This window comes from Nyctibius grandis, chromosome 5 (genome assembly GCF_013368605.1).
Source record: "Nyctibius grandis isolate bNycGra1 chromosome 5, bNycGra1.pri, whole genome shotgun sequence".
Taxonomy (NCBI): Eukaryota; Metazoa; Chordata; class Aves; order Nyctibiiformes; family Nyctibiidae; genus Nyctibius; species Nyctibius grandis.
In genome coordinates this window covers 34,554,299-34,569,908 of record NC_090662.1, presented here as the reverse complement: position 1 = coordinate 34,569,908, position 15,610 = coordinate 34,554,299, and the positions used below count along the sequence as shown (strand labels likewise).

The following is a 15,610-nucleotide window of genomic DNA, read 5'->3' as shown; positions in this document are numbered from 1 at the left end:
CTGTCACATCCAGCATGATTTCTGGAACAGACATTAAAAAACATATTTGATAAATGACTCTTCTACTATCAGTGATACTTACAGACATAGCTGTTCATGAATGTCATCTTTCCTGTCTGTATTCTACAGCTATTTATTTATTTGACTTCAGATTTAAAATACACAATGAAGGATATCAGTATTCAAGCAGTAAATACTAAAACCCATGAAGGAAGAGAATTTAGTACTGCAATCACATGGCTATATGCCCCTATCTCACAATTTAATGCATGTTTCTTTAACTGCAATGCTCTCGCAGACTTACTTATCCCACCAAAAAAAAAAAAACAAGAAAAGAAAAACTGAATGAATGCATCAAAATGTGTCAATTTAATGGATCAGATTTAATAATCTCCTATGGAAAAATCAACCCTGAAAACTGAGATACAGTCTTAGAACTGGTGCAAACATATACAGTTTCTACTGAGCAATATGCTTTAAAAGCATCAATTCATTGTTTAATGAGCAATTAAATTAGAAAGAAAAGATATAAAATGGCTTGCAAAAGGATTGCAATGCTGGAACAATAATTAGCGATTTTGAATTAAGGGATTCTACCTGAAAGAAACTAATGCAATTTAGAGGTTTACCTGTCATTTCTAGAACACCAGTGCTATTAGCTTTTCCTCGGTTATTTTCTGCAAAACAGGTGTAGCGACCTTCATCCAGCTTTGTGACATTGATGATTTCCAGGCTCCCGTCATCCCAGATATGTATGCTATTGAGAGTGCAAAAAATAAAGCAAGAGAAATTAGCTCTTTATATTACAAAGCAGTACTTTCAGTAAGAATTGTAGTTAAGTGAAAAGACAAATCACAAACATCTCTGGGAAGCTCATGTCTAACTACTGTATTTATAAACACTCTTATAGTAAAAAATATTTAAATAGAATGTGGTGCCTCACATTGTTGCAAGTGAGTGTACTTTCAGTCACTTGTAGTCATTCAAACACTTTTCTTACAGTTTTGTGATACAATTCAATTCTGAAATGTGAACAGCACCAAACAGACTGGTTAAGTTGGACACCCTGCTAGCTATTTGGATCCACACTGCTAGTGACATTTTGGCATACCATTTTCCTGAAATTACACGTTCTCCTGCCCCTGAAATCTGCAAAAGTGAGAACTAGCCTACAGGATAAATCGAAACATAAAGCAGCATTTTTAAGATTCGCAGTGTCCACTAACAGTCAATACTAACCGGCTCCCATTTACAAGCAATTCTGTTCCTTTGCTCCATGAGAATTTTGGCTTAGGAGCAGCTTTAGGTTTGCATTCAATGATTACGCGGCCCCCTTTAGCTGCTAGGATTTTCTTCTTCATAGGGTTCAGTTCAAACGTAGGAGGTGAAGCTGAAAGAAAAATTAACATGAGTACTGCTGTTAGTGATTTTTCTGCTGAAAACAATTTGTTTGCAACATGAAGGTAAATGACAGAACTATTGAATTGTATATATTCAGACCAGAGAGAAAATATTAATGATACAGAGATGTGGTGAGAAGTAGATGGTGATCTAAAAGAAACAGGAAAAATCATTATATAGTTCTGTGCTGTGTTACACTAGAGGTTTCTTTCTGTTGATTTCTGAACCTCCATCTAAGTTTAATCCAACAAGATCAAAGTCCCCAGAAATCAACAGAAAGTCCCTCCCTTTCAAAGGCCTTTTGATCAGTCCTAATAAAATTTAGATTCCTAGAGCCCAACTTCTGTAAAAAGTTGCTCACTCGATTATACTTCCAAATAACAGTTGGGTTTACTTTTCAGTGGTTTTAACCCCCCTCTAGCTACTTTAAGGTTGTGCCCTTCTTCCTCTTTCTAGATGTCTGTTTGGCTGACTGGCCTTAGGTGCACTGTCAGATGTACAAGAGTAATGAGACATGACTGTACCAGCACCACACTTATGTATTGGAGGTCAGACCTTTGCTTACTTATTTTCTCTTTATTTGTAACCAAATAAAAGAAAAAATGCTTTTTATTATTTTGTTTCTTGGCATATCACCATTGTTAATCATAGCAGCAAGTGTGTGCACAGCTTGAGGAAATAGGGCTATTAGTTAAGTACAGTAGTACAGAGAAAAACTCTGATAAACTCCACATCTTCCCAACACTGAATTTTGAAAGTGTGCATGCAAAAAGTGCCCGTTTCTGGGTAATCCAGGCTGGTAGTGAGTACATGGTAACGGAAGAACAATGAAGGATAAAGTATTGTTGTGCAATGGGTTGGGGAAGTCAAGAATAGTTTAGTTCTTGGGAAAGTCTGGAGGCAACTGTGTGATGGAAAGAACCCAGGGTAACTACTGCAGGGAAATCTCCTCTGAAAGCAGCATCAGTACACCTGCTCTAATGACATCAGTGAAAACATCAGAAATGGTTTTAAGCCTGAACACTCTGGATCTGAATGGCAAACTTGCAACAGGATGCTCCTTAGGAAAACACGATGTGATAACTACATCCAGCCATCAATGGGAGAGCTATATTTCACACAAACATTGCAGCTGCTCGTAATGGGGTGTAGAAGGCAAAAGCAAAGGGAAGAGTGAACAGAAAGAGCTTCAAAGGCCTGGTGAATGACAACATGGTTTCTAAATAAGCAGATTTTGCCCCACAGAGGAGTGAGCATAGGTGAGCGAAAAAGAAAACATTTCTCAACCAGCTCTGCAAGCTTGAGAGGGCAGACAGCAACTCTATGCACTTCATATAATTTCTGCACTACCAGTTCCTCTGAGGGGTAACAGCAGCAACCAAACATCAGAAACAATACAGCAAACGTTCCCCATAAATTAGTAACTTGATTCCTCAAGTCATTGCCAAAACCCAGCTACGGAGCTCAAATAAATTCCACCTCACCTAGATTCAGTGAGGGTTCCTCACAGGAATCAGTTACCAAACAATGCTTACAAATATGACTGCTATCCTACTCAAACCTTAAACAGTAAGTAGAGTAAAACAATCCCACTGACCCACAATCTTCAGTTCAGCATTTGCATAAATAATTCCATGCGTGTTTTCTGCTATACATTGGTACATGCCGGCATCGTCAAAAGTCAGACTTTGCATTCTTAGTTCACCTTTCCGGAACTAAAACACAGAATCAATAAAACAACAAGATATTCATATAGACTACATATGCTGAAGAACTCACACCCATCCACATTTCTTCTTTTTTTTTTTTTTAGTGACAGTGTTCAGAAGAGAGTCCCTCACATGACATTCAGGCACCGATGAGATTTTACTTTATCCGTGTTACATTTTAGTCTTTGTGACAATGTGTTCACCTTCTTTTTTTTAAGAAAGATTCAGTGTCGATTGGCATTTTTCTGGAAAATCCACAGCTGAGTGGCACCAGACACATCTGTTCTCCAGTCCACTGTTACCATACCAATACAAACACTACTGATCCAGAAATGAAAAACAAATTAAATTCATTTTACACACATAAGCTTTGTTTTGCCGTGCTCAGTGTTCAGTATGTTATATTATATGTACATTGTTTTACAACAGTAAAAGGTCAAAGCAAGTCCCAATGAGGTAGTTTTTCAGAAGATTCTTCTGGGAGGTAGTATAAACTATTTTGTATTACTTTGTTTTAATATAAAAAGAAAATTTAGTAAATCAAAATGAAGTGCTTGATCTATTTCTAAAAAACTGTGTATAAAAATGTGCAAAGTGTGGTGAGATATTACGTAAATTACAAATAGATGTCAATCGGTTTTCGAAAGATCATGTTAATAAATTCTGTTTCCTTGTGAAAACAAAGCTGGAAAGCTTTCAACTTTGTATATGAGTCAACTGGAGTGCACAGAGTCGTGGAAGATTAAAAGAACACTATCTGAAAAAAGAACAGATTAAAGGAATCATATTTTCTGTACTCTTTTACCGAAAAATATTTAAATCAGATTTTCTACAAGAAATCTTTGTTTTGTCCTAAGTGAAATACCTAATTAAAAATTATCTGATTTAGAAGCAAGCTATATTCTCACAGCAATTTAAATATTTTTGCTATTTTCCGTTTGGAAATCATCTAGTAATATTAAGACACAGCATAATCTTCTGGTGTACTACAGGAGAATTACACACTGCTTTCTGCAGTCCCATATGCAGATTTTGTCAGTGAAAGCCAAGTTCAGTGGGGATTGTCAAGCAATTCACTTGCTAAATTACTTGTTCGCAATAACTACAGAAGCTAGAAAACAGCATTGTTTTTTCTGGTTTAAGCCATCTCCATATGGCAGATGGTGATATCCCTGTTCTCCCTCCAACCTCCTACTTTTTTCTTAAGATACGCAGCCAAAACAACGCTGCCTCATTGTCTTTCTTTGTTTGCTTGCCAAGATCAGTGTCACCACAGCTCAACAGATGCAGCATTACATGGTGCCCTCTTCTATTCTCTTTGTTCTTTAATGGCTCATCATACAGTATAAGCAATGAATATTAAATACGTTGTTGAAATGCCTGGACAGAAAATCTACTTCATTTAAACAAAATATCTAATGCAATAAACTGAAATTATCAAATGGTACTCATTTAAATTTCACATCACTTAAAATAATGGAATTTTGCAATATTTTGTGGCTAGAAAAAATATGAAAAAGTACCTGATATAGGAAGCCTACCAAGCATTTAAAAATTATTCTTCTCTTGTCTCAACTGACTCCATTTTTTCCTTACATTTTTAGACACATTCATGTTTGATGTTGGTAAAAAGGATTATTTTTAGACAGAAGCTGATAGACATTTTTTATCCAGGGAGAAGAAAATAGCATTTACTTATAAAGGCCTGGAGAAAAAAGGATATCCACCCTCCAAACATGTGGTAAAAAGGCAAGTTCATAACTCAGAGCTGAATATTAAATAGCCTGAAGAAATGCATTTCAAAACTGAAGAGAAGATTGAGATAAAATCTTAAAAAAATAGATTTTAATCCCTATTGCAAGTGGAATCAGCAAATATTTGTATCATTATAATCAATTTTCTTTTAACCTTTTAATAACGCATGCTTCAAAAAATCATTTCCATCAGCTAACCCATCAATCCTGTGTTGACTATGGCAATATACTTACCGAGGCTCCATTCTTCAACCATCTGATTGTTGGAATAGGCTTGCCTGTAGCTACACAAGGCCAGTATAGGTCACTGCCTATATCCTTCTCCGTGTCATTGATATGTTCTACCCACTCAGGAGAGGCTGAAGAATGAAAAATGTGATGCTTTGTAAATATAGCAGATACATATGTAATTAGCATTGCAATCTATTAATTCTACTGCTTTTTCCATGCTACTTCAGAGGCCACACAAAGTAATGATAACTCGGCAATGCACAAGCACAAGAAAAAATGACAAAGTTTTTGTCTTACCACATAGACTCAAAATAAATAACTTCAAACTATTTTTATGAGAAGAAAATATGGAATTGAAATAATTCTTCACGAATGTATAAAGATTTAAGATGTTACTGCTTACACTGACCTGTGGAAATTATTCACTAATGCCATAAAAATGATAGTTAAATTACATGAAATCGTACAAAATCATCTATGTACTGAAAGAGTCTCCAACAAAAATATTCTCTTGGTCCAGAGAAGATACTTCAGAAATTAATATTGAAAATGTCCCAGCTTTTACTAAGCAAACAAATCTATTAGCTTTACCTATAACAACCAGTAACAACCTTCCCACACCATTTTTGAATTTATCCCACTGAAGTTCAAGCACTTAACTGAGGATCTTAACCCAGGAAATGTTCTGTACAGTCAAAGAAAAGAGACAGAAATCTTCTGAACATAATTCAGATGTTACAGATGATCTTTTCATGTCACAGTTTTCTGGCATATGTCTCAGTCAAGGAGTCAGGTTACTTGGGATGATTCCACTATGAGCAATAAGATATAATTTTTTGGTTCTCTCATTTAACCAATGCATGAGGGGAAGGGACAGAGGCTGAAGGAAGAAAGAATTGACTGTAGCTAATAAGAGAGTCAAGAAAGTTAGAAAAGACAAATTGAATGAGGAAACAAGAAAGCATAACAAATCTAATGGTCTCTTTTTCTTCCTGGCTGTTCTTTCAGTTCAAGAACTTTAAATGTATTTAATTTCCATTATGTATAATTATATTAATACTAACAGACATTGCTACCAAGGTGTATATACAGCTATTATCACCAGACAAATTGAGTAGTTGTTCAATTAATACACAAATGTTACGCCTGGCATTCAGTGCATGAGTTTTCATTTTGCTCTGTCAACTTGAACAGCAGTGTGTCAGGATGATGCAATGAGTCAGCACTGACATCAAGTGTGAGAACACAGATACTTCCAACATGAGTAATGTAACATAGATCGTGAAGAATAAAATTGTTCTACCTACCTTGTACATAGATTCTTGCTTGATGTTTATCTTTTCCTTTATAGTTTTCAGCTTCACACTCATAAAGTCCTTCATCTTCATACTGAATATTGAAGATCTTAAGAACTGCACCAGACATGCTTATCTCAGCAGTGGCTGGCATGGGTTCAAGGTATTTACTCCATCTGAGTTCAGGAACCGGACTTGAAAAGGTACAGTAAAGTACAAATCAGAATGTTCCAGAACTGGCTGTTAAATTGCAGACTACAAAAAAGTGTTTGATGATGAAACATGTATTTTCATTCCCTGGAATATGAAAGCAAACAGTGCCCTACAATAACTTTAAAACATACTTACTTCCCAAGAGCAAAACACTCCAGTGTCACATTTTGCCCCAGGAGAGCATATGTGTCCTTGAACTTCACCTTGATATCAGCAGGATATACTTTTGCACCTAACATGAAAAAGGAGATTCTCAGAAAAGACACAGCAGAAACGAATACAGCTATTAAAACTTCCACAGTTCAAGAGAATTGTTCTTAAAATTCCAGACAAAATTCTTCCTTAAAGTGAATAGGGAGCCTGGTCATCCATGAAGTCCGATTTAGCCCCGAATTTTTAAAAGTAAGGAGGAATTGTTTTACTCAGCAACTAGTTATCTTTCTCTGGATGGTAATGCCTAACATTCTTCACAGCACAATGCTTTAACAGAAACTCATTTACTTACATTTGAAGTGTGATGATGTACTGTGAGTGTGGGCAGACAAAAGCCTGAGTTTCTCTTTTCCACAGATATTTTTACTGGATGGAATATTTCAAATTACTGTAAATTTAAGCTTAATATTATCTTAGTAAGTGTATGAAGGAGCTAGAGCCAGCAAATCTACAGCTTAATGAGGGCACGGGGATGCAAATGTAATCAAATCTACCTACTAGTGAGCCCTGTAGGACTACTCTTGCAGTTCTTCTAGATGAAGATCCCAGTGTGAGTATTGGCCATGGAAAATTTGGACGAAGACCACTGATTTGTAATTACTCAAATTCAATCACAGTTCTTCACTGTAATATGGGAAATTTAACAGATAAAAGGGGCACTGAAATCCTGATGATCCATTTATGAGAATTTAGTGACTGACAGTCTGAAGTGGCAAAAGGGAACTTGGTTACCATTTATAAAACATGCTGTTTTCATGAAGAAATGGCGGAGAATAATCTAATGACACAAAGCCACATAGGTGTCTTAAGGGATTGGCCATGAGACACAAAGCCCTTACGCTACCGTTGGATAGGAAATTTCAACAGAGGAAAAGGATTTTCCATTTTCATGGGGGATTTCCTGAAAAAAAATTAATTCCTGAAGCTGTTTATCAACTTTTACACAAAGTTTCTGCTTTACAGTCATACCCCTTTGAACCGATGCCAAGACCAGAAAAAGATTTTGGGATGAGTACAGGGGCTTATCACATAAAAGAGATGGGGACTCTGGGGGTGAGAACTCTGTTCTCGATTATATGAAAGGAAATTTGTGAATGAAGCCAGGGAGATTTCCTTCAGAGAACTTTCATTGAGGATGGGAATGATCTGAACCTCTGTATGTGGAAACCTACACAACATTGTGCAGTAGCCATTATAACTTGCCATATAATTCTCCTCACAGAGACGAAAGTAGTTATGAATGAGCAAAATTAAAATACGGTTAGAACATTGCATGTACATAGTATTTCCAAATAATACTTACGATCAGACTGTGGAATAAGTGGAATAAATTTACTGAATACACTCTTCGTTATCGAAGGACTGGACACAAAACACGAGTAGTTGCCCTTATCTGATGCTTCTACATTTGCAATGTAGAGATTGCCGTTCGTCTGTGACACAAATCGTCGTTTATCCGAAACAATGAATACCGGGAACTCGTTTAGAAGCCAGCGATAACTGAGATCATCTGGAGGAAAATATTTTCTAGTCAATATTAAAAAACAATACTACCAGCTACATAAGCCATGGAATACTGTCTGCATATAAATTACTTCACTCTGATTTCTATGTAAAGGGCAAGTGTCATGAGGATGGAGCCAGGCTCTTCTCAGTGACATCCCTTGACAGGACAAGGGGCAACGGGTGCAAGCTGGAACACAGGAGGTTCCACTTAAATATGAGGAAAAACTTCTTTACGGTGAGGGTGACCGAACACTGGAACAGGCTGCCCAGAGAGGTTGTGGAGTCTCCTTCTCTGGAGACATTCAAAACCCGCCTGGACGCGTTCCTGTGTCATATGGTCTAGGCAATCCTGCTCCGGCAGGGGGATTGGACTAGATGATCTTTCGAGGTCCCTTCCAATCCCTAACATTCTGTGATTCTGTGATTTTGTGATTCTAGCTTATAGATCTTTTATTTGGGAGCGGCAGGTATGTGAAAGAGAATACACGTTTCAGCAGCCAGCTAATATCTGTCTACGCTGAACATCAGGGTACTGCTGGCATGAATGCAGATTACTCTGGACCCAGCTACAGTGTGCACGGCTCCCCTTGGGCACAGCCTTCCCACAGGAACTTGAGTGGGGTGGGAGGAGATGGGCAGCTGGGTCTTGCCCTGACCCAACTGAGAAGCTGGGAAGCCCTTGCCAGTATTGCAGATGGTATTTTTACCTAGAAATATGTCTCAATTCTTCAGTTCCTTGCAATACTTAGAGCCAGAGTATGAAAACTAAACCATCTCATTTTACTAGGAAAAGAGATGCTAACAACCAAATTAACCCCTCACAATGCAACTGCAGATGCTTGAAGTCATAGGTATAAGCCCTGCAGAGCTCTTCAGTAGCTACTGATGACAGAAAGGCACTTCCAGAGCATAAATCACCTCAGCATGATTAATTTCTGTTGTGGTGACTTCATTAGGTGGAATGAAGCTGGGCCCTGTCCAAGGCCGGTAGAAAGTCTGGGATGATAGTGACACAGTGACATGTACTCAGGTCTTTTGAAAGGTAGGCCAAGCCTCCCCTCCATCAGCTATTTGTAATTTCAAAAACTTTTTGCAAAGTCAACAACATCCTTTACATATGGTCAACTACAAGCATATATTCAAAATGGAAACCTAAACTAAATGGTGATTCTCAAGGTACCTAAAAGTTACTGTTTAAGTAAATTTAAAGGAAATTTTTAAAAATAAATGTTATTTTGTCTTGCACTCTTAAGCAGTTGAAAATGAAGCACTTTGAGCTGAATTACCTGGGTAGTGGTAAGGGGGCTCACAAAGAAGCACTGCTCCAACACCTTCTCGCACTTTAACCTCATAGCGTTCCTCAGGTGGAAAGGGATCCAGATCTAGTGTAAAAAAAGGGAGGGGAGGAAAACTGTGGGTTTTTCACTCCAATAAATTTTTTATTATTTTCAGCCCTGTAGAGATAAATATAGAAACACAACAATATCTGGAAGCTAGATAGATACCTGTGGACCCATAATGCCAGTTTTGCTCATTTTAACTTTGTTATTATCAAGTGCAATGAATTTTTAAAAATATTTTAGTCATCACAATTGCAAATGCCAAAAAAAAAAAAGTGATGCAGATTGTATCCGTAAGAGTAGCCAGATGAGCTACATTTGAAGAAGGAATCCCAGGAGGAGAAAGAAAAAGGATTTCAGGTTAGCTTTGAACTGGCTTCTCCAAAATGCGTTTTTAATTCTTTACTGTAACTTAAAGTGGCTTTTCTAAAATGACCTGGCTGCTCTCCCTGAGAACTCCGGCAGCCAAGTACTGGTAAGCAGTTAGCTCAGACACATCTTTTGTGCCAGAGGTTTGGGACAGAAGTGGCTCTGATCCCAGAAGAAACCTTAGCTGACCCTTTTTAAACCAACTTCCATGCGCAGGGTAAAGGGACTGTTGTAAAAGGGTAAAGAAACAACATCCCACAGACTGTGGGAGAACAGTAATGGTGTTGGAGCGAGTCCAGAGGAGGGCGACCAAGTTGGTGAAGGGTCTGACCTACGAGGAACGGCTGAGGGAGCTGGGGTTGTTTAGCCTGGAGAAGAGGAGGCTCAGAGGTGACCTTATTGCAGTCTACACCTACCTGAAGGGAGGTTGTAGTGAAGTGGGAGTTGGCCTCTTCTCCCGGGCAACTAGCGATAGGACAAGAGGACATAGCCTCAAGCTTCGCCAGGGGAGGTTCAGGTTGGACTTTAGGAAGAATTTCTTTACAGAAAGGGTTATTAGACATTGGAATGGGCTGCCCAGGGAGGTGGTGGAGTCACCATCTCTGGATGTGTTTAAGAAAAGACTGGACATGGCACTTAGTGCCATGGTCTAGTTGACAGGGTGGTGTAGGGGCAACAGTTGGACTCGATGATCCCAGAGGTCTCTTCCAACCTGGTTGATTCTGTGATTCTGTGTGATCTGCAGTGATAAGACCACAGTTGCATGAGCAACTTCAACTAGGGCAATAATTGCACTTTGCTGTTTCTTCTCACTCTCATTTTGTGTATCTAGTCTGAAATTAAACTATAAACATCTTGAGGCAGGGAACATCTCTTGTGAAGCTTCTCTGTGTCACCAAGCACAGCGAGACTGTAGAAATCCTGACTGGAGTTCTGCTCTAAATGCTACTGTGGTGCAAACAAAACAACCGTAACAGCCAAGTGCACAGCCTCTGAATGCAATATTCTACCACAGAAATCATCTAAACCAACTTCATTCAGATTATTTCAGCTTTCTTCAATGGCAGGCAGCTATCCAGTTCTACTAAATTCCCAAGGCTGGCTCTGAGATCTCACCAAAACTGAAGTTCAATAGCAGCCAGTCAGAAACAATAAAGAAAAAAATCAGGACACAAATCCATACAAAAAGAGGTTAAGTAGACTATTATTAAACAGAGAATATTCACTACTGTAAATTGCAATGCATAGTTAGACAGATCCAGTAGACACTTTGCATTATCTAAAAGCAATTCCTCAACTTTGTAATAACTGCTACATTACTACACATGGTATAGGTAAAGGATTCCTCCAAGGCCAACCACAGCTGTCAGACCTGAATGACTGCAAGAATCTAGAAAGCAAATGTCATTACGCTTTGTCAAATGCATGAAAAAAACTCTAGGAGAGCTACGTCAGTGTTCAGGGAAAGATGTCTCTCTCAGCTTCTGAAATACCAATGTTCTGCTCAAACAGACCAGAAGATAATACAGATCTTTCCAGTGACTGACTGGATCTTGACTGGATCAATGCCTAAATGGTAGGCATTGTAACGGGCCATTCTGAGGACTTCTGATTTTCATTTTACATAATTTTACCCTGTGCCTTAGTGCAATGAATGTATTCAGTTCTCCACAACTAGCTCCCAATTAATTTGGAATATTATTCTTTGATAAAAAGGAAATTAAGTATACCAGACTGACTCAGTAAGAATTAGCTATTTGGCCAGACAGGTTTTGTAACCAAAGCCAAGGAAGCTCTTCACACAGATTGGAATACTTGTATTCATACAATATCTGCAGTAGTTTGAGTATATTCCCATTCCATTTGCCAGCATGGCACATCAATTCCTTGTTGCAGACCTTTTGATCATCGTGTAAACTTGCCACTATTATTCATTTCTGCTTTCTTTGGAACAGATTAGTGTTTAAAATCTCTTGCAGAAATAGGAAAAAATTAAAAATTACAATCATTAGCAACAAATGTGTTGCTAATTTGATCCTGCTTTGCATATGGACAGTGTAGGGTTTGATGAAAGGAAAACCTATCATTGCTTTTAAGTTATTTTAGCTATTCTAAGTTTACGCTTTAAGTGTAGACATTTTGTTTATAGCATTCTTGAATATCCTTTGAAACTTTGGGACAGCCACCACAAATTTATAGACATGGAACAGGACAGGCAATTTGTACATGTAAAACATTATGTTAGTCCTGAAATAGAATGGTCTATGCCAGGTGCAGGAAAGTCATACAGTCATCAAGAGGTAATTGTATACCTTCTTCCCACTTAGGAAATCCTCTGTACTCTGATTGGGTCTTGATAGCTTCTTTGCATAAGCACTACTTGGTTATTACTCAGTAACTATAATAAGTCTGATTCCATGAACTCTTAATTGGAAGACATTAATTTTTAGCTAGAATGAAAGAATGAGCATAATCACTGCACTCCTGTAAGCGTACAGCTAGTATCTAGAGAGTGTGGAAATTTCTTCTCGTTCTTGCAGCCTCTCTGCTATGAAATTGCTGAGTTCTACTGTTCTGAAACTGTTTCTCAGCAAACAGAACAGTACATCAGCTTCTGATTTTGCTCACACACCAAAAAGCATCTAAATATTCCTGCAGGATAAAATTCCTTCCTTCAGGAGTATGTGTGTAACAGCTAAAAACGATTTTATGGGTTTTAAAGCGCTGGATCTAAAAAGATCCAGTTCTACCTAAGACTGTTCTCAGACGGATTAATTGACATGAAGCTTATGAGACAATGTGACTTTTGTTCCATAATTTCAGTAAATGTGACAGTAAAATAAAAGTAAAATGCCCAGCTCATGTACAACTGGTCAAGACTTTTTTGAACTCTTCTGATTGATTGCTACCATTTTTCATTCAGTTTATGCACAAGCAAAGGAAGAAAAACTTCCACTAAAGATCAGACATTTTCTATATTATTTTTAGCAACTCTATATTCAATTTACGAGAAACAGTGATTGTGGAAGGAAATATTTTTTATAGGTGATCATAAAAAGGAGAAGGGAAGAAATACAGCAGTGTAAAGAAGCATTACAGTACCATTTTGTTAACAAGTATTTATCAGTTTGCAGCTATCTTTTAACTTCTATTCCTCAGCTTTTTGCCCTATTATCATTTAAATATTTAAATATTACATATTAACATCCCATTCAGTGTAATTGTCCAGTACACTAATTATCAACCTTCACCTCATGTAATCTGTCACCTGGTAGGCAGGAAAACATGCCTCAGACTGTTTTGATTCTACTTTTTTCATCTATCAATCACGTGTATCGGTTCCATTTTAAGTAGCTACAGGTATTATTGTAGCTTTTATCCTACTGTTCATTCAGGACCAGCACCATTGATGCCTGCTTTAGGTATAAATAAATATCCTGCAAACTGAATTTTGATGTCATCTCCGTTAGAAGGAAATAACAACCTTGTCTTCTATTCATTCTAGAAAATCCACTGGGTAAAATACAGACACAACACACTGTAAATGGTCACCAGATAAGGGTGGATTCCTTTTTTTGTGGATTCCTTTTTTTTTGTCCTCTGATGAAAAAATATATCCAGGGAAAAAAGCATCTTAAGGCAAAATAAAATAAAAATCCCAAACTCTGTCTTCAGTGGGTAAAATTCTACATTACTTTTCAAGTAGTACATCAGTTCTTTACAATGTATGTATTTGTTGACAGTGCAGGTCTGTGCATATGCATCCATTCCCAAGACTAGTTCATGAATATCTGAAGCTGACAGAAATGTCCCCCAGCAGAGTCTTCATCGTAGCCTAGGAGTCAGGGAGCACGCTTTACTAGCCAGTGCCATGCTTTCCTCCTGCAGGCATCCCAGTTGTGTTTGACCGCCTCGTCACCGTATGCCCTCACTTGCGTCTTTCTTCTGTGACTATTTGCCCTCAGGTCCTGCCATGATTTAAAGATAGTCTGGACATTATTACCTCAAGATATGGCTCCGTATGTCTCTTCAATTGACAATTTAATAATAATTCACCAAGAAGGCTGTCATGTGACCTGAATGCTAAAGAATATAAAATGCTTACAAAACTTATTTTGTGTTGATCTCTGCAGACTAAGGCACTTAAGATACTGTTTTTACAGAGTAATAGAGCTATAGCACATGTTAGCATAAGACACTGCAGTGTAAAACATCCGGCATTTCAAGCTAACTGTAACGTTTCTACATTTCGACATAAATATCAGCTTACATCCAAAACTCAGAGTGGCTTCACTGCTTCTGACAGTTCCAAAGATATTCGACACTACACAGACATATTTTCCGGCATCCCTTGATTTCTCTGGATTATTGATCACAAGTCTGCCTCCTACCATACTGTAGCGATCCTTTGTTAAATCAATATCCCAGTTGTTGAGTTTCCACCTATTAAAAAAGAAAAGCCAGACATAAGATTTTACCCACAAAAACAAACCTGGTAAGAAATAAGATTTGAAAAATAACTCAGTAATTGTGAGAAACTATAGAGGAAGTTTTTAATATACTTCTATATGTATTTGAAGTTTTTCTTCAGCAAAAGTCACAGATTTGATGAACTTCATAGGTCTTTTAAACGTAACAGTCTCAGTCTGCTTCAGCCTTCTCAGAGATGTGACATCGGTTACAATCCGATTGCTGGCCACGCAATGAGCTGGCTGTGAGTGAGCTAGCTAGTGATCAAGCACTGGGATTATAAACATATCCTCAAATAAGTTATCTATGGCCAAACTGGCTCAGAAAATACTCCCTCTGCAGCTTTAAAGTATGGACTAATTAATTTTTTAAGAGCTTTTTGCAAACTTGCTGTAGGGGATGCAAATGTTTCGTAAAGCCTAACATGCCAGTGAATTCAGTGCAAAAACAGTGGCACACCTGATTTAAGACCTACTTACTACATTCATAAAATTGCTGGACATTCCCACCTTAATTACTGTAAAACCCCGCAGCTAGTTCACTGAGTCACTGTAACTTTCACTTCAGGGACTACAAGAGGAACTCGGTGGACCAGGTCCGGCCCTTACTGACTGCTACTGATTTCAACAAAGTCACAGAACAAGGAGTGGGAACTAATATTCATGATTTATATCTATATTTCTATTACTGTGTCCACAAGGGGGAGCCCAGAATCTTCTTTGAAAGGAACTGCACACTTCCTGAGCACAAATAGGAAAGCTCCAACTTAAATACATTTAAAGATCATAAAATTCTTTCAGTATAAATCATTTTTTGTCACAAGGTAAACATAAGCATTAGTGTCTGAAAATGAGAGCGCATACCCTATGTTGTCCTTCCTTATTGAAGATGTACTGAAACATACAGAACACTCATTTGGAAGCTGAAATTGCAATTGTCATAGGAAGAAACAATAATAAAAGTGTTATTAACAAAAAATAAATTAAAAATAAATAATGAAATGGCAGGATTTTCAAGATGCAGTAAATAGCACTTAGGTGTTACAGGGTTTTAGAGGTATCACTTCAGTCCTGTGAGATACACTACATGTCTGTATTACGAATAATAAA

At 37.7% G+C, this 15,610-nt stretch overlaps 1 protein-coding gene across 1 annotated transcript in view; it reads right to left on the bottom strand.

The window, feature by feature from the left end:
- The window catches only part of CNTN1 (contactin 1), a 266,198-nt gene that overhangs the window by 65,174 nt on the left and 185,414 nt on the right, over nucleotides 1-15,610 (bottom strand). The window contains exons 5-13 of the mRNA XM_068400703.1: nucleotides 14,302-14,474; nucleotides 9,609-9,704; nucleotides 8,120-8,326; nucleotides 6,739-6,835; nucleotides 6,403-6,584; nucleotides 5,099-5,223; nucleotides 2,999-3,116; nucleotides 1,240-1,390; nucleotides 630-757 (exon numbers count right to left, since the gene is read on the bottom strand). Of these exons, the coding sequence (XP_068256804.1) occupies nucleotides 630-757; nucleotides 1,240-1,390; nucleotides 2,999-3,116; nucleotides 5,099-5,223; nucleotides 6,403-6,584; nucleotides 6,739-6,835; nucleotides 8,120-8,326; nucleotides 9,609-9,704; nucleotides 14,302-14,474 (1,277 nt within the window). The remainder of the gene's footprint in view (nucleotides 1-629; nucleotides 758-1,239; nucleotides 1,391-2,998; nucleotides 3,117-5,098; nucleotides 5,224-6,402; nucleotides 6,585-6,738; nucleotides 6,836-8,119; nucleotides 8,327-9,608; nucleotides 9,705-14,301; nucleotides 14,475-15,610) is intronic.